Source organism: Aythya marila (genome assembly GCF_965140915.1).
Source record: "Aythya marila genome assembly, chromosome: 24".
In the NCBI taxonomy this organism is placed as follows: domain Eukaryota; kingdom Metazoa; phylum Chordata; class Aves; order Anseriformes; family Anatidae; genus Aythya; species Aythya marila.
In genome coordinates, this window is record NC_139065.1 from 3,699,644 (window position 1) to 3,718,984 (window position 19,341).

Genomic DNA, 19,341 nt, shown 5'->3' on the forward strand with positions numbered 1-19,341 from the left:
CATTGGCTGTTTTCTCTGCCCCGAGGCATTACATAATTCCCGTTAAGATGATGTGAAGGTGAATTTCCAGGCAGTCGTCCAGACTTGGTGGAACGGGAGCCTGGAAAACACCCACAGGCTTGTCCTTATCACATGCTGGTGCTGAAGCCACTGACCTGCAGATTAACATGCATTAGAGCAACCCGCCAGTTTTTTTTGCTTGCACTGGATGAGATATGGTGGATAATTAAAAAGACGATGATCCTCAAGGATTATTTTTCCAGTGTGTTTCTGAGCCGATAAGGTAGCACAGTACAAACTCAATAGGAATAGATTTGTAATATTGCACCCTCAGTGACCTTTGGAGCCTTGCAGGTGAAGGTCTCTTATCTGCACAAGTGTGTTCCAGTGTGAAGAGGAAAGCACCTGCCGGTGGATCAAAGAAGGTAATTTGTCTGCATATGGTGGTAACAAACGTCAGGTGGGCAAATCCTGGAATTTTTCTTTAGGAACTTTTCTGCCTTTTCTCCATCATAAGAAATGTAACATGCCAGTGGTTCCCGGCAGCAGGCCTTGAGGAAGGGCAGAATTGGTCCCTGCCAGAGGCACTTTGCAGTCACAGTAAAAGCGTAGAGTATTCAGACAGAGATTTTGCATATTATTCCTGTAGCTGAAGTGTAGGGTTCCAGAGAGATCCAGAAATCTGGATTGTTTCTGCTTTATTTTCAGTTCATACACTAATGACAATTCTCATTATGGTCATTCTGTGACCATGCTAGGATTAAGTCTGTCTGCCCTTCAACTGCCTGGACTCTTTGCTGTTGAATGATGGAAAAGAGAAGGATTTTCATGCTTTCTCCACCTGAACGATGTCCAGGTGTCCCCATTCTGCTCTTCAGCTCCAGGTTCTTTACTCTTTCTTCCCTTTTCAGGCCCAGAGGTTTGCAGGGTTGGGCAAGGCACTTGCAGTCTTGCATCCATCTGCTGTGAGATGCATCTGATAAATGACTCTAAACAAACTCTGTAAAGGCTGCTGTATTCTGGGAAGATCTTATCCATCCTGTCATTGCCAACCTCAGTACACGTGAGGCACTGCCTTGGAGATGTTGTTTTGTTCCACCTGCCCTTGCCAGGGAGATTAGGCAGGTCAGTGGGGAAGGCTTAAGTGGGGAGAGAAAAGTAAAGGTCAGTGGAATGGCACCGTGGATTTAGATAAATATGCCCTGTCCTAACCCTTATCTGGACGCAGAGGTGTGGGTATCAACCCCCTGATATGGGGAGGTTGGAGCTGACAGCCCATACAGGCATTTGTGCCCATGGAAATGTTTTGCTGGGCACGTGTGGTGTCAGCCTGTGTGGCTTTCCATGCAAACTGGGGCTGCTTTAGGGCACCTTTGCTAGGCAAAGATGCTGTTGAGCTAGTAAAAATGCATTCTGGACTTATTTTTTTTGGAAGTGGGAGGCTACATGATATTGCCAATGAAGTCTTGGGCAGAGTTGTGCCTGGTTTCAGCTGCTGCTCTGAATTTCCTCCCTGCAGGCAGACAGCTCAGTTTTTCAGCTGGTTTTCCAGCTCTCCCTCTGCTTCTCAGAGTCTGCTTTTAAAAAATACCTCATGACCAGTGAAGGTGAGGGCAAAAAACTGGTGTAGCCGATGTGCACAGGGCATGGAAGGGTTTTGAGGTACTTTTCTGCATGTCTGCACATTGGAGGGAGCTGTAATGAAAGCCAAACGTGCCAAAGTGCAGCGGGGGCTGATGTACCCTCGGGCAGAAGGTCCCACAGGGCTGCTGCAGCGTTTCAGTTCTGCTTCTCACGGGGAGCTGAAGTGATGTGGGCAGCTGAAGTGCCATACACGAGTGAACTGCAACCCTGGCACATGTGAACGAGAGGGGTCTGTGGTGTGAACAGCCTATGAACGCTTGCAGGGCTCTGGCTCTGCTATTTTGAAGCATGTTCTCCTGACCAGTGACCCAGTATGAAACAGCAGGCTGCTCTTGCTTCTGTTGCATAGCCTTTTTTGCTCTTTGGTGTGTTTTCAGGAGTATCTGAGGCTCCTTCCCTGCATCTAAGAGCAGAAACATCTTACTGACATTTTAAAGACACTATTTGCATTGTGGAAGGGCAGTAAGTTCCTCAGCAACAGAAGAGGTTGGTTTTGGGGCATGAAGCTCCTTGTGCCTCTGACCATACAGTGCACTTTTGGGGCTCAAGGACACATCAGGACTCTGTGGGAGCTGCTACATGCCCGTTCCTGCAGTAGGAGGGGAATTGCTGCAGCCGTCTCAAGGCCGGAGCAATAGGGCTGGGGGACCTCTGAAGGCCGGCTCCTTTGCAGGGTGACTTTTCCAGGAGGAGAATGCTTTTTCCTAGACAGCAGCAAAGGCTTTGCACAAGGGCTCTTGGACAGGCAGGCTCCTGGATGTGTTACTGCCACTTTTCTGTGGGTGCTCCCTCGTGGCACAGCCTGTCCTGCCCTGCCCTCTCTTTCTGCTTTCTTCCCCTCTGACTGACTGCCCCGCTGGGAAGGCAAGAAAGCCCTGGGAAACGCCTGCCTAGGGCTCTTCAAATGGTGCTTGGGGATTCAGGCCCTTCCCTGATCTCGGATTTATGTATCGGGAGAGAGTCAGAGAGCATCAAAATATGAAGAGCAAAATGAGTCAATACAGCGTGGATTGTTGCTTTTGCAGAATTCTTTATTTAATCATTGTTATTCCACAGAATTAGATCAGAGGGGTCTGTCTGCTGTGCTGGACCTGGAGTCTCCATGCCCAGTTGCAGCAGGAACAGATGGTACAAGGTCACAAGGTCTGCCCAGAAATTTTGCAAATAACTTTTTTGGTGTTCAAACACTGGTACAAGCTGCTCTTCTTGGGTAAGTCTGGATGGCTTTACTGGCAGAAAAGCCACTCACACCACAGCCACTGGAATTGCTACTGCAGCTGATACTCACACACCCGTTTCAACTTCTAGTGTTAGGAGCTGCAGGGATTGAGGACTGGACTTTTAATAAGCTGTGCAGCCTGAAATGAAAGCAAGAAGGAGGTTTCCTTTTCGAATGGGCTATATTTCTATTGGTATTCTGTCCCTTCCCTCCTTTCATTGTCCCACAGTGCTCTGAGCACACCAGCTTTTTGTTGCTTAAAAAATTTCCACAAACCCCACAGTACCCAAGTTACTCACTGCTGCTTTGCAGGCCAAGAGCGTTCTTCAGGGTGGTGATCAGGGGATATTTGCCCTGCTTGCAGAAAGAGCCAGTGAAGTCATCCAGATCAATGGTCCAAACCATAGCACCTGCATAGTTGTTCTTCTTCAGCCAGTCAGCCTGTGCAGTGCCGGGGGAGAAATCCCAGTTAGTCCAAGAGCTGCTGTTGCAGAAGGGCTCCTGGAGTGTGATTAGTACAGCCACATCCCCACTGTACCTTGATGTTGAAGCTCTTGATGTTGTCGTAGCCAACCCACTCGTTGCCCTTGTAGGCATAGGGCACGTCCTGGGGGGCATCCCAAGCCTGGGTGGCTCCAGAGTCCAGGAACGTGCAGATCTAGGAAAAAGGGGCAGAGAGTGGGAATTTATCGGGTGTCCTACAAAAAAGGGCAGTTGAAATATTCCATGGATCCACAGGATAATAATTCCCTGCCAGGTAGTTTGAAGGGTGTTTGTGTTCTGGTCTGCCTAGGTGTGAGGGAACACACATACCTCGTAGTAAGCCAGCAGCCCAGCCTCCTTTGTGTAAGGTCCCGCGGGCCCAGGTCCTGATGTTGGTGCCCCAAGAGCTGTGTTAGATGGGTTCTGCAGGTTGAAGCTATGTCCGTAGGTGGGGAATCCAACAAGGAGCTTCTCAGCAGGGGCACCATTGCTCTTCCAGTAGTTCATAGCGTAATCCTATACAAGAATATAACAGTTCAAGCCTGTGCCAGGCTTTGTAGGCAGGACGGTGAGTTCTTAAAGTTCTCATCAGTGGTGTGATCACAGTGATCTGTGGGACACACTCCCAAACTGTACTTACAACACTGAGGTAGGCATTGCCATCACTGTACAGCGGGCTGTTCTCCCCAGTCTTTCCATCCCAGGAGCTATAGAAGTCATAAGTCATCACATGGAAGTAGTCCAGGTACCTGTGGAGACCATTGCATGGGTCTGTGCCCTGGCCAGTTCACTCACCCAGACCAGGAGGTTTCTTTAGTCCTCGTCACTGATCCCCCAACATCCCTGGCTGTGCCCCCACTATCTGCAGATTAACATTTCTCCAAAGCCTCTTTGGGACAAGCCTTCTAAAGGTAGGGATGAGTCTCTCCTCCTGCATAAAGCGTGGGGGCTCTGCAGGCAGTGGGGTTGGTTTCTGCCAGCTAATGTCAGAGCATCCCATAACTGCTGGAAGGGAGAGCGCTGGAAGGAATGGCCTGAAGGAGGTCACAGAAGGTGTACCTGGGGGCTTGCCACTCACTTGCCGAGCTCAGCGATCTCGTAGCCAGACTGGATGTTGGAAAGTCCTGCAGCAACAGCAGCCGTGATCATCAGACGGGGCTTGCCAACCTGCCTGGCTTCCTGCTCGAAGGCGGCCAGCATTTCCTGGGGGATGCCAAGAAACAGGGCTCAGCGTGGGCTCTTGGAGCCCCCCAGGGTTTCTCTGGACTGAGCTGTGCAGAGCAGAGGCCTTGAGCAGCCCCTTTGTGTCCCCCTACCTTCACCAGGACGGTGAAGAGACCCTTGTCCTGAGCCGGGCTGCCCCTGGAGCCAGGGTACTCCCAGTCGAGGTCCAGCCCATCAAACTGGTACTGGCGCAGGAATTTGATGACGGACTTGATGAAGGTCTGGCGGTTCTGCGGAGTGGAAACCATTGTGGAGAACCTAGGGAGCAGAGGAGGGCAGGGTTGGGGCTTGGTCAGGGCCTCTTTCTGCCTTTGCTTTCCAGTTTGCCTTTGTAGGACAGAGGTGGTTTGAACTTACTTGGCTGTTCCAAAATTCCATCCTCCGATTGCCAGGAGGGTCTTCAGATTTCCATTCCTGCAAAGATAATGACACAAACACGTTTTGCTTCAAAACAACACTGTTGAATTGCTCTTTCCGACTCTCTGCCTCTTCTTGGCACTCCTTGCCCCGCAGGTTGCACTGCTATAGCCCAGGGAACCTCACGTACTGGTTTTTCAGCCCGTTGAAGGATCTGTAGAGGGTCTCATCGTTCCATTCAATGGTCGTGATCTCGTTGTTGGACATCCCAGCGAAGGCGTAGATCAGATGGTCACACAGGCATGGGTCGATGTTGTCAACCGTGAAGCGCCCCGGGCCGGGCCTGTACTGGGCCCAGTTGGTGAAGTAGCACGACAGCACATAGGCAGTGCCTGCAGAGACACGGAGGAGATGGGGCAGGTCTGGGCTGCACTGCAGAAAAACTAGGAACTTAAAACAGATTATTGTAACCAGATCTCGTCAGAAATGGTTGGGCAATGCTTCCTTGCCAGGGTGAGGAGTTTGGAGAAAGTGAGGTAGGGTTGATTATCATTCTGGGAACTGCCTCCTTAATAATAATATTTTTTTTTCTTCCTCACTTGTACCCTGAAACTCATGAATCAGGGTGGTTGTAGCCACTGACTCTCTTCCCCAAACTGTGTCTTTCTTCTTTGCTACCAGGTAAGGAAGAGCAGAAGCAGAAGGGATGCTGCCAGAAGGAAGAAAGCTGTTGGCGTTTCTGCTGTGCTGTCTGCTTGACTTCCCTGTGTATGCCCATGCTGAAATGAATTTGGTGAGTTGTTTTGGGGAAAAAAAGCACATACCTATCTGGGCATTCAGCAGCAGGGCCAGACCTTTGAGGAAGAGAAGAAAGAAAAAAAGTGATTAGTATTTGTTTTCAGAAATACAAAGCTCTTGAGCAGGACTGGACTGTCCTGCAGGTTGCTGCTATGTCTTTTTCTTTGAAAGGAGTGGTCAGAGACTTGAATTCCAAAGAACTTCTTTTCTAACCCCCAGTACACCAAGACAGCCACAAATACTTGTCACGAAGTGTGAGGCACTGGAACAGGCTGCCCAGGGAAGTGGTGGAGTCACCATCCCTGGAAGTCTTCAAAAGACGTTTAGATGTAGAGCTTAGGGATATGGTTTAGTGGAGGGCTGTTAGCGTTAGGTTGGAGGTTGGACTCGATGACCTTGAGGTCTCTTCCAACCTAGGAAATTCTGTGATTCTGTGTGAAGGTAAAGAAGTGAGCTGGGAAGCAGGACTTACCGGTAAGCAGAGTGAGCTTGGCCATCTTGGACCAGAACTGATCTGGGGCTGGCTCCTTCCCTCTTTTATACCCTTCTCTAATTTCGTACAAGTCTTGTGTCAACAAAAATGCCCAACCATTATACAAGCTGATAAAAGTATCACAAAAATGATAGCAATACCTTAAGGCTCCATCAGGAGCCACGTGGATTATCAGGCAGTGCCATTTTGTGGTGCTGCCAGAGGAGTTGAAGAACAAGATTAGATGGCTTTTCTTCTTCGAAATTGTGTTTGCAACGAGAGGCTTTGAGTCAATATTGGCGACTAGGCAGGAATAGATGTCTGAAGTGTTCAACCTTGCGTTATCATTGGTGGCAGGCGGTGCCAAACCAAAGGGTTTGCAAGGGTTTTGTCTCCTTGGCTGGGGCGCTCAGACAGGTGGGGCTGAGCAGGGCTTGGGCTCACAGCCGTGGGCTTTTTGGGGGCACAGGGACAGGGCTCACTTGGTGTAGCAAGCTATCAGTCGGATGCAGCAGGCCTTGTGGTCTGTGTTGTCTCTTGCCCACACCACTTAAACTTGCTGTCAGTGCAGGGAAGCGGGGTGGGCTTCGTGGTGTCCCAGCAGTAAAGCAAACCAAGTCAGCCTCTGCTGAGCACTTCTCCCACTTGCTGCTGGGCCTGTTGGTGTGGACAAGTGAGCAAGGGCAGGCATGAAGAGTGCTTTAACAAAGTGCCTCCATGTTTTGTGTACTGCTGGCCTGAAAGAGAATGTTTAGCAGTGTGATGGGCAAACACAGCAGTGTCTTGCCAAGATGATTTTCTCCAGGGCAAAGAGCTATTTCTTGGAGGTCAAGCACTAGGAGAGACAGCCCAGGGACAGAACATTTTTCAGGGCATATTAACACAACTTCAATTGTATCATAGAGGACTTCAGATTAGCATAGAAGCAAGTATAGGCATTGCTAACTTCTGTGTTCAGACTTTTTTCTCTTTCACTCTGGTTAGATTCCTAGCAGTGGAGTATTTTCTCTCTCATCTCTTTTTATAGTTTTTTAATATGAATATTAGGAAGCTTTTCAGAATCGCAAATAGCCACTTGAAGCTAGTTTGCTGAAAGTGTCTGATGAAGAAAAGGCCAATGTGAGGAGGGAAAACAGAGCTTAGCTCTTTCAGCCTGCTTGCCATTTTTTTCCCGCATTTCTTAGGAAAGTCATTTAATCCTATTCATAAATTCTCTTTAATGGGCTGGAAACAAAAAAAAAAAGGTAGTGTATGAAGGAAATAGTGATGATTAGTTTTTAGTGTGAAGCACTTTGAGGGTGTTAGAAACGATCTGCTGGTATGGTAAAATATAATAAATGTTTTCTTTGAAACCTGTGCTCTCTGCTTGGCTGGTTAGTACTTTCTGATATGCTCTGCAAGGTCTGTATGGGAACCTCATTTCCTTATGAACTAGAAGCTTTGACTCTCCTGAGAAATCATCCCACTCTCCCACTTAGCATATCGCACACTCTTCTCTGATAACAGCAGAATTACTTATCAGCTCTTTCATTTTTATCAGCTAGCTTCATGAAAAGCTCTCACCGCCAAAGGATCACCTAATTCCATGAACTAAACAAAGGAAGAAATTGAGCTAAAGGAAGAGGTTTCCCTTCATATGCAGATGCTCAGTTTGCAATTAAGTGCACCTTGAAAGCACTGCAGGAGCAATAAAAGCATAAAAGCAAACTAAAAGTATCATCATGTAGTTTTAACTAAGGAGAGCATCTTCTCCTGGAAGAAATCGTAGACAAGAATCTTAAGAGTCAATGGTTTGGTACTATCAGCAATTAAAATATCCAACAGTAGGTGTCAATGTTGCTCGCTTTTCCCAGTCAAGTAGATGGAGTGCTTTTCTAGCAGTCTTCTGATAACATTTCAAGAAATGTGCTTGCGGCCAAAAGGTTAGTTGCTGCTCCTCTTTGTTTCATCACGAATAGAGATCTGAAATCAACAATAGAGGTCTGAGATGAACATAAAATTGGAGTGCTTCCTTCTCTGTATAGAAAAGTAACAAGGATAAAGGCAAGTTTTTGTTCAGTTCACTTCTCCAGAACTGTATAACCCGCGTAAGACATGACTGTCTTTTGTGAAAGAGTGAAATATGAACTATTAAACACACCTATCCAAAAACTAGCCTAAGCTTGAGATGTGTCAGGATGCCATTTAAGACATCAGTCATTGTGTTGATATGTCCAGTAATCGTGTCCCCATGGCCTCAGCAGGTTACTGATAAATCTATATTTTTGGCTATCTCACCTGTTTAAATCACCTGCTTATATCTCTAACAAATAATTTAGGCTCATTTTCTGTCTCTTCTGCCTTTCCCCACCAACACAGTAAATATTTACTGCGGGGGAAACTGGGCCTGACTGGTCAGATTAAAGGCTGAAATTCTGTTCCCTGATTCCATGTGATGTGTGTGCAGTCTTTACAACATGTCTAGATTTATTCAAGTGGCTTTGGGTGAAACCGGTCTAAATTGCGTGTGGCCTTGGCACATGTCCCTTATTAACTGCTACAATAAGATTTCAAACCATCTTTGATGTGTTTATGGTTCCCAAGCCTTTCCTTTCTATTGGACACTTTTTTTTTTTTTTTTTTTTTTTTTTTTCTTTTGCTGTGGAGCAACCCCTGGTTTTCACACTGGCAAAACATGAGACAAAGCAGTCGCACTGGATTATTCACTTCGGTGATAAATATTACATCCTGACAGCAGTTCAGCAGGTTCTCCTAACAACCGCCTGGTTTTGCTCAAAGCTCTATAGACTTGATAAGCATTCTATCATGAAGATCAGAGCAATCTTATCTACTTCTTCCTGGCAGACTACATCTAAGTACAGCCATCTCCTTCCTGGACACAGTAAGCAGCTTCAGGCTTCTGCCCGATGCTTGATCCATTTGGTGTTCGTCTCGTGCTTCGGGGCCTGTAAGGAGGAATGTGCTTCCTGATGCCAGCACATGTCAATGGCCTAAACCGTGGCCCTGCCTAAACTGCTCTGTGTCAGATACCAAACCTCTGGGAGCGGCAAAAAGCAAGCAGAATAAAATCAACAACCCTTATGTGCATAAACGTCTGCGGTAAGACGTAACCCTTTGTTTTCATTTTGTTAAATGGTAAGAGAGGCTTTGTGCCACGATCAGGACAGCTTGACCCAATGCAGGTTTTATTTCTTACAGGGTCTTAGCTTTTACCTCGCCATCATGGCAAGAGTCTGTCTCCCTGCTTGATTTGGCTTAAAGTCTCAGGGAGGGGAATGTCAGTGAATCACTGACTACAGCTTTGAGTTGGGTTGCTTCCAATGCCCAGTCCAGGAGGAGTTAGGAGATTCCTGTTCTCCTTCTCTTCCTTTGGTTTCTGCTTTAGATGGAGGAATGGTGGAGTTTCCTCCTTGCAAAAGCAGGGTGAAAAGTATCAGGAGCCTGATCATCTTGGGCCCTAGTCTTACCTCAACTTCTGCACATCCTGAGGTTGGCATAGTGCTGGAGGTAGGGGAAAAGACAGACTCTGCATGCTGAAACACAAATCGAGGTGCATGGACAGTGTTTAAAGAGACCTGTCTATCTTCTCTCAACAGCTTTAGTGATACTTCGTGTCTCTCAATGGCTTAACAGCTTTTTATAGCCGAGCTCTTCTTGCAGGGCACTGACCTCCTTAGAAAAACTATCCCTGTCTCTTCAGGAGTCTGACAGAGAATTAAGAAAATACAGCCGCAATATCAGTGACCAACCGTGTGAAATCTGGCCCCACGTTCAGATAAGTATGCTTACACTTGCTTAAGTTACTGCCGCTATAATCCCATGCCTGTAAACGGAGTCACGGAAAAGGATCTCTCCTGCGTCCAAGTCACGTAACCCTTGGATGTGTCCTTCACTGTGCAGCCCAGTGAGCTGCTGGTGGCTGGTGCAATGAGATCGCTGGAGTGCCTGTGGCTCTGGAATCTGCTGTTTTGAAAGTGATTTGGGAGCTGCCTTGATCCAAACATCTTTCTGTTCTTCTAACGAGATTATTTGGTGTAGCTGAAGGACTGATGTTGCTGGTGCCATAGGAATTATTCCATGGGAAGCCCAGAATGAAGAGCCAGCAACACTACCTGCAGTGTGACGTGGTCTGTCCAGGAGCACAGGATGCACAAGAAATGTCTGACAGCTGTTCTTCTTCAGATTCACGGCAAGAAATTAGGAGCTTTTATTTCTGAAGATCTTTAGATCCTCAAATTCCCTTCTCCAAAAGATAATCACAGCATGTAGGCCTTGGGCAGAGACTTTGCACAGGCTGGATTTCGGGGCATTTTGCCTATATAGGGCAGCCAGGAGAGTGTCAGAGCTCTTTGATACTTAAGACACCAGTTCATTTGTTTAAAGATCTCTATTTTTAAGCCTGGTTTCCCCACTACTAACTCCTTGATATGAGGGCTGAGTCTGTTCTGTTTCATGCCATCTTTCTCTGGCGTTTGATTTCCCTTCTCTCTTCAGCTCATTGACTGGAACTAAAGAACTGCTGATTTTCAGATACCAACCATTCCCTGCCTCCCGGGGGAAATTCTTGCCTTCTGCATGTACGTTCCCAGAAATACACCTCTGACTCAGTCTGATTACGAAATGCTGCAGCCATTTCCCCAGCTACTTCTACATAGTGTCATCATTTATTCACATTCAGTCCCCATGTAAATTTTATTAGGACCTTGAGAGGTCCTTTTCATGAGGAATTTGGTGCAGTATTGCAATCGTGCACAGCATATTCTTTCCTTACAGCACATCTTTCATCTTTCCTGATTCTCTGTTGGCACTAAACTGCTATAATTAGGCGCTGTAAACAAATCCTCAGCTTCTCTGATGTTGTGAAACACTCAAACTTGATTTCTGACTATCCTGTTCCTCAAATAAACCTTGGCTCTCTACTAAAGGCATCTCACTAACGTTCTCGGGTGATCAGGACTGAGGCAAGGAGTTCACCAGCTCTCGGTGGGGGCGGTTAACCCCAGCAAACAGGGAGCTGGATCCTGCCACTCACCCTTGTATCCAAGCGTTAGTCCCAACAACAATTTCCTGGTCTGCCAGCAAGTAAGAACAGGCCTTCAAAAGTGGGCATATCTGCATGTGATACAGGTTCACAAATTGCTCACTTGCACATAAATATCTGTGCCCGAATGCAGGTGTGTGCAGGTGAGCAAAACGTATTGCAAAAAATTATATATCTGCATGAATGAATATGCACATGAGTGTTACTTTAGCTCAGGGAACAGCGCATGAGAATGCTTTGTTGCAGCTACTCTGGATTTTTCTTTCTCTGTTTTTATGCAATTTATGTTACATGCATTTTTTTTAGTGTGATCTTTTAAAACTTGGATTTACTACAGCATATGATCTTGAAAAATCCACTTAAGATAGACAATACCTATTAGAGTCTAAACTATTGCTGTTTATTATTGTAAAAATAAAAATAAAAATCACCAGGCTTGCAGATCTTGAACTTCTTATGGTCAGGATTCAATGAGGAAGGTTTAATCAGTAACGTGACCTCTTTTCCCCATCCATCTCACCCAGTCAGTCCCCATTATCAGCAGGGGAAGAGCAGATGCCCTGGACTGTGAGCTGAGACTAGCTGAGAGTACTGGGTGCTAATCCCCCGCCGAACGCTGCAGCCGTCATCAAGCAGAGCTCTGAAGTGTGGGCATCATCTTGCATTTGCATCCCGCGTTCACGAGGTCTAGTCCTTACAGGTAATTAATAGGAAGGTTTGAGGAAGATCCTTTGGGGCTCGTCCTTTTTGCTCCGAATCCTTCAGAGGTGGCTTCGCCCCCTCACCAGCATCCCGGCTCATCTAATTACTTACATATTAAGCTCTTTTTCTGGTTAGCTGACATCTGCCCATTTCCAATTAATCCTTGCACACAAGCTCAATAACCTGAGCCATCTGTATAGGTAAGAGAGATAAGCTTCCCATTAAACATTTACAGGACATAACAACAGAGCATTGAAGCAACTGTTGCTGAGACAACCCAGGCAGGCAGGAGGGTGTCTGCGTGCAGGGGAGTAGCTGACCCCGCGCCTCTGACTGCCACGCTGCAGCCAAACAAGAAAAATGTGTGCACGTCTGAGCACAGGGTACGTGTGCTCCACACACCACCAGCACCCGGGGGTTTGCTCCTCTCCCCTTCCTGGGTGTCCTTGCTCCACTAGCATGACAAAGGCTTTTAAAACAATGCAACAGCATTCGGGGCCCTAGAAATTCTAGCAAGCAAACAGCCTTTAAATAAAACATCCACTACTTACGCAGCAGCTCTAAATGACCTTTAACCTGAAACGCTTAAAATAGTGCAGAAGTCAGTCTGACCCCTTTGTTCAGCTTTCCTGAACAGGGTGAAACGTGTCCTTAATTCTAGACAGTGGCATTATCTTCGTCCCTGCACTTCATCAGATACTGGCCTTGTTTTGAAAGAACAGTTCTGTTTCAAAATACTGCCGGGATGGGGTTTTATCTTGCTCTGAGTCTTCGTTCTTTTTGCCATTCAAGGTTTCCATCTCCGGGGCAGCACAAAGGACATCTTTTGCTGGTATATCTCATTCCCTGAACAGTGAGTAATGCCAAGGGAGGGTAAAGTTTTGCCTAAGAACCTTCATGACCTAAGGGGTCATGAAAGTAAGGGGCTTACCACCATCCCGCCCATTTTCTCAGGAATGAAGCCAAGGTGTTTACAACTTTTTAAGAAATCTCAAGATGTGAGATCTCAAGGGTTGGCAGCTAATTGCTTTTAAGGGTGTGAAGAGTACAAGGGGCCACGAACGGGGAGGCAGTCCCTCCTCTACTCCCTCAGAGCCAAGACAAAGTACAAGCAACCAAGGCAGAGAGTTTCTGAGCTGTGAGCGAACTTGGCCGGGACATCAGAGCCCCAGACAGGCACGGTGACACGAGTACAGCGCTCAGCAGTTCCCAAGCACACGGACACGCACTCAGCTCCACCAAATGGAAGCGAGCCAAAGGCAGACACGGCCCTGGCGGCGTCTTTACCTCCAGCATGGGAGACGATCCAGAGACCGCCTGAGGTCAGCTCAGAATTTTGTCCTCATAATGTGTTTGGCACAAGGCGTTACGGGGAGAGGCCGTGCAGCCCCTGACCCCAATCAGACCCATGCTGGAGACGGCTCCAGCTGCTCCCCAGGAGAATGGGCAGGAACAACCCCAGGTATCTCCCCCAAGCAGCGGCCCTGCACCCAGCTGGGTTTGCAGAGCTGGGGCCGAGGGGTGGATACCTGGGTGCTGTGCCACGGGGAGATGCCACAGGGCCTGCCGCAGGTTGTGACGCACCCTGGGGGCACGGGCAGCAGCCAGCATGGCCCTGGGCCGAGCCGAGCTGCAATCGGATCCGCGCTTTGCAAGCTGATCCTTGCTGCCAGCTGGCCTGACGCAAAATCGAGGGCACGCAGCACAGCGGGGGCACGCAGCGCATCGAGGGCATTCAGCACATCGAGGGCATGTGGCACATTGAGGGCATGCAGTACATCGAGGGCATGTGGCACATCGAGGGCATGTGGCACATCGAGGGCAGGCAGCAGCCAGGACATCGAGGACACACAGTGCCCAGCACATTGGGGGCATGCACAGCGTGGGTTCAAGCCTGGGTCTGTACTGGTGCCTGCGTGCTGCTGGCTGGCGAGTTGCTGCTTGCATAAAGTTGGTTTGGAGCTAGCTCTGGAGAGAAGGCTGATGATCAGCTCTCTCTGCCTCCTCCGCACAGAGTCCGAGCTGCTGGCGTGCTAAACCCACAGGCACCTCTGCAAGATCGCTCGTTTCTGATCGCTAATTGCTACGGGAGGCTTCTGCACTGCAGAACCAGTGCAGACCAGTCCAGATCTCTTCCAGCACACATTTGCATCAGTAGCTTTTTCCCACTGATGCTGCAGACTTGTCAGCATGATTATCTCAGCTGCTCTAAGCTGGGGTTTCCACTGCAAGGGAATGTGGCTGAGCTACCAGCCCTGCTGTGCAAAGCTTCCTGCTCTGTGGCTGTGCTGCTGCTCTGCACTTTGGACCGTGGTGCTACGAAGCAGAGGGCTGGCACGGCTCGTGGTGCTGCTGGGTCACTGTCAGCACTTTGTGGGAGAATCCGTGTGGCCTGGGGACAGGAGACTGGGTGCTTCACCATGGTAGGAACCGAAACACCCAGTGCAGCCAGCTGGCTGCCCGATTATATCTAAAGACAGCTTGCATTCACAAGCCCCAGTCTGTGCTAACCAGTGTCACCCCGAGTGTATTCAGCAAATAATTGTGAATATTGCAGACAGGAGAGAAAAACCAGGCAGGCTGAGGACTGTGGCTAACTTGAAAGCAGTAAAAGTGAAATTCATCAAAGAGACTACCAATTACTGACGTTACTCAGGGCCATGCTGCAGGGAAGGAAGCACCAGGTCCCTAGCGTGTGAACACATTTCTGCTCCACGCCTGCATGCTGGCCGGCCTCTGCAGCGGGGCGTGGGAGTGGAAAAAGCTGGGGTAGGGAGGGCACTGGCCTGGGTTTAATCTCCTGTTCCTGCCTTCCAGTACGGGGGCTCTCCTGTGGCTGCTCCACTGCAGAGGGAGCCTTGAAAGGCTGCCAGGATTTTCAGGGGGTGGAGGAGGAAGTGGAAGTCGAAGCATCTGTCTTAAAATACTCTTCAAACAGCAGCCGTTCCTGCTCGCTGATCAAACAGAGGGGTGTGTGGAGGGGCTTCCTTCTCATTTGCTGACCCTTTGTTTTCCCCGCAGGGAAACGAACACACCCTTGTCCCACCCGAAGCAGGGACACGAGACCCCAGCTGCTTCCTGTGCTGCTTTTTCCCTTCCTTCCTAACCCACGGGCTGGAGGCAGTCACCCCTTCGGGCACCCAGGCACCCTGACCAGGCTTCTCACAGGTACCCCTTTGTTCTCGTGCCCATCTCTAGCAAATCTTCACCACCTGCCAGCGCCACCACAGCACCACGAGCCCTGGCAGCGACATGGCCGGCTCGGCAGGCTGCTGCTGTGCCTTTGCTGCCACGGGAAGAGGCGTGCAGGCTCTCCTTCTTTGGAAGCAAGGCTCTGCTCCACATCCCCGCGCTGCTCTGCCCTCCGTGCGGAGGGTTGAAGCGAGCTGCGTGGCCGTGTCCTACGTCACTTGTTTTTAAGAAGCTCTTGCCAGCTTCCTGCTGGGGAGCCGATCCTGCTGACGTGTGTGGCCAGGCCACGTCAGGCACAGCCGGGAAGGGAAATACAGTCCTTTTTTGGGCTCAGGCTAGAGCGAAATCTATTGGCCCGAGCAGAGAGGAGGGCTGAGATTCGGGAACAGCTGGGCTCTGTCACTAATTTAGCACTAAGAGCTTAAACAATGCCCAGAATAAACACACGCCAGGACTGGCAGATCTCCCTCTTTTTTCTCATCTCGGCACAATATTTTCCTTTCTCTTTTAAAAATGTTATTTCACTGCTGATAATTAATTCGAGTGGAATGCTCTTCCAGGGTTATATTTAGATTTTCTTCCCCGATGGCACTCCCCCGTTCCAGCTTGTGTGATGCAGCTGTATCGCTGTGGGTTTTGAAATGGAAACAATCAGTCCACTTCTACAAAACTTAGCAGTTTCATGTCCCGAGGCAGCACCTGAACTGCAGCACTTTTGGGGATTCAAAAAGGCTGCACATTGCGGGGGAGAACTAGCACAGCAGAACCCAAACACTTATACCTGCAGCTTGGTCCGGGGGCTTTCAGGTGCCTGAAAAAGGGGCAAGAAAGCAGCCCTGGATCAGAGCACACTGAAAGCGGTGTGTTATTTGGTGTGGGTTATACATATGTATGCACATTTGGAAATCTGGGCACTTTACAGCAAGTCTGAGATAGTTTTATGTCAATTCTCCGCCTGACAGCTCCTCGGCTTCGGGGAAAACCCCATGCCAGGCTCAGAATCCCTAGCAAGGCCCCCAGAAAATGCGTCCTACCTGCCTGGCAAGGCTTTGTTCCAGCTCTGCCTGGCACAGCTTTGCTCTCTGCCCTCCCTCCAGCTCTGACACAGCTGTAGGCTGCGTAGTTCCTCCTTTCACGTGGGTGGCTGCGCGATAAAACAGCTCTGCTCCGTGCCTACGTGGTGTAGGTGAAAAAAAAACATAAATAAATCAGGCTACCAAGGTTACAGAGCTATGAGGAGGAGAGAGTTAATCTGCAAAAAGCTTTCTACCCCTGCATGAACAGCCCCAAATGAAGGACAATTACAGTGCTGCTGTTGTGGGATCCAGGCTCAGCTGGAAAGTCCCTTTCCAACCCCAGCCTGAGCCCAGGGCCTCCCAGCAGCTCCTGCCCTGCTGCCGTAAGGGACGGTCACACCCCGGGCCCTAATCTTATCACAGCCCGGAGGAAACTTGTTCAGCAGGGCCATGGAGCAAGATGCAAAGTGGGTCCGTGAGGAATCCTCCTGCTTTTCTCATGTTGGTCAAGGCTTGGTCAGAATCTTTTCTCTCCCATGTGCGATTCCTTTCTTTGCTTAGTTCAAGCTGCATCGAGTGTAATTAGGCAGCCCCATATAATTAAGACAATTATGTAAGGTAAGCACCCCACAGAGTAATTGTGGGCAATTTTTAGCATACCCAGGGGCGGTTGTAGGGCCCAAGGTGGCCCTTCAAATGATTTACCTGCTCACATGTCTCTAAAGCACTCATCCTAGGTGTGTCCTAGGTGGCCTCTTTGAAGTGGACGTTATTGTTCTGCTCCTGCTGAGAAACAGCTGGCTGGAGAAGTGCTCTTTTTTTTTTTTTTTTTTTCTTCTGTCTTACAAAAAGGGAGTTTCATATCGTGTTTCTATTCTGATGGACTGAAACTGAGACCCGAGTTGCAAGTGACCCAGATTCAGATGTGACCTGCCAGAAGCAGGGCTTGGAGAGCTCTCCCTCCACAGGTGGAGCGTGGGTTGCTCTAGGCGCAGGCTTGCTTGCTCATTGTTCTCCTTTCTCTTTTTGATGAGAAATTCCACCCAGGGTCTGGAAATCTTCCCAAGAAAATGGTGCTGACACGAACAGACTTCCTTGAAGTGTTTTGTTTGTAGTGGAAGGCACGTCAGTTCTGCTGCAAACACCACGAGGCTCCCCCTTTAGGTCCTGTACTTCTGAGAATAAAGGCAGCCCTCTGCTCCCTGCTAGCCCTCTGCCGTGTTCCTTGAAGCCATTTTATCCCTTCCCTACCTGAAGATTGACCTCTGCTCAATCAGCAAAATGCCTGAGGCGCGCCAGATCCTAATCTGCATCTCAGCTCTGAATCTGGAGTCACTCTCTTCTCATCCAGGGAAATGTGAGCCCAGACCTGGCTGTGAACTGAACACCAGCACCAGTCCTGGTACGGCCCAGCTAGGAAGGACGGCATTACAATTCAGGGGCTCTAGGAAGTGGTGGGTTGGAAAAAATTGCCTCATTTCCCACCCCCACTTTGCAGGCAGAGCCCTTCTGTGGCTGCACAGCCACCTCTGTCTGTGCTTCAAGGAGGGGGCGTCATGAGCACGAAGGATTTTTGTCCCCAAGGCAGCAGAGATGCCCACAGGGCATGGGTTTGCTCTTGGGCTTGTCCAGATCCTCCTCTAACTTGCCAGCAGTGTGTACCTGTACATCTGGGGTGCTTTCCAATGCATGTGTTCCAATCTACACAGAGCTGAGACCTTCCCTTTGTGAAAGGAAAGCTGAGAGGGCTCTGAGCTCGTTCTGGGACAGTGCAGGCTGTGGGGAAAGGCTGAGGTATCAGCGTGTGGTGTTACGATGTCTGCTCGCTAGGCCTGGTTTTCTGCAATGCATCCATCCAAGGGAGCTCCAGGGACGCCAGTGAATGTAATAATTTTGGTTGTTTCCAAGGGGTTTAGGATCACACTGGGTTGTCTCCCCTCTCCCCTCCCCAAGACACACATCGGCCTCCAGAACTGACGTCTGATTTTATGCTGTATTCTTTTTTCTCTGCCTGTTTTAGCTGACTCCTATGGCTCAGCCCTTACCATGGATGCACCGAGCTAGCTCGTGTTTTCAGTTTTCCTCTTAGCAACAACCTTTTTTTAATTAAAAGCTCACCCCTCGCAGGAGGGGCAGAAAAGCATCCAACCCGAGGAGACTTGTGATGAGATCTCAAGCACTGGCAATTCTGAGCTGGAATTTCTGATGGTGGAATGGAACAGTTTGGGCACAATGTGGCCTTGCTAAAAAGAGGGAAAACAACCATTTATGGCAGACAAATGGGTGCAATCGCCAAGCAAGGGCTCTCCTGGGCTCTGGAGCAGGCAGGGTGAAGGGCGCATGGGTTATTATTAGCTGCTTTGTATCGTAAAGAGGGCCTTCGGTTGCCTGGTCTTTGCGAAAGCTGCTGCACTCAGGAGTACTCTTGAGAAGGAGGGAGTGGAAAGCAGGAATTTCAGCCCCTTTTAAGGTCTGTTTACTCTTCCAGCCTCCGCAGATTTCAAGGGCATTGTATACGAAGCAAATCCGACATGGTTATCGTGGTGAGAGCTGGAGGTGCAGGAGGGACTGGTGATCCCTGGGGCCCTGTCAGCCAGGAGTTATGGGCTACGTGGAGATGTTTTCCTGCTCCACGGGGCCATTTCTGTACCGAGTGGCCATGGCCTGGGTTGAGAACAGCTCCTGGCTCCACAGGGACCATAAAAAAACAGCCCCGTGCTTTGTGCTCAAAGGGCTTGTTGGTGCCAGCAGACTGGAAGGCAACTTTCCCCTCTCTTCCCTCCTGCACAGTGTTTTCTGTGAGGACACCACAGCAGTGATCCTCTATAAAAGGTGATGGTCTCGTCGCTGCATTCCCAGGTCCTGCACTAGAGGTACAGCTTTTCAGGCACAGAAGTCTCCAGGTGCTTTCATAACCAGAGGCGAGCCTCCACGTGCATCAGGAAACTGAGGCACCTCGTGAGCAGAGAGTTGCTTTTGCAAACACCCAGCAGGTGGGTGCCAGCAGCAGGACCAGCCCCGCTGTGCTTGTTCAGCTGCTTCTCAGGCCAGCTGGGAGGCACGCCATCCCAAACACACACCGCAGAGCTGGGCAGTAAGGGATCGCAGCCCCACTTCGCTCCTTACAGTGGGTACCAGGGATGTAGTTAGATCTTGAACTCTGGGAGCCCTTACAGTGGGTACCAGGGATGTA

The 19,341-nt window shown here is 49.3% G+C and overlaps 1 protein-coding gene across 1 annotated transcript; it reads right to left on the reverse strand.

Annotated features, from left to right (window-relative positions):
- Positions 1-2,666: 2,666 nt before the first annotated feature.
- LOC309886958 (acidic mammalian chitinase-like) lies at positions 2,667-16,907 on the reverse strand. The gene is made up of 12 exons (XM_082778302.1): positions 16,854-16,907; positions 16,167-16,305; positions 5,752-5,781; positions 5,118-5,319; positions 4,928-4,984; positions 4,663-4,828; positions 4,425-4,549; positions 3,987-4,095; positions 3,677-3,862; positions 3,402-3,521; positions 3,163-3,304; positions 2,667-3,002 (listed from the first exon to the last, which is right to left on the reverse strand). Exons 1-12 carry the CDS (start codon positions 16,878-16,880, stop codon positions 2,986-2,988), a joined length of 1,320 nt encoding a protein of 439 aa, XP_082634428.1. The 5' UTR covers positions 16,881-16,907; the 3' UTR covers positions 2,667-2,985.
- Positions 16,908-19,341: the final 2,434 nt, after the last annotated feature.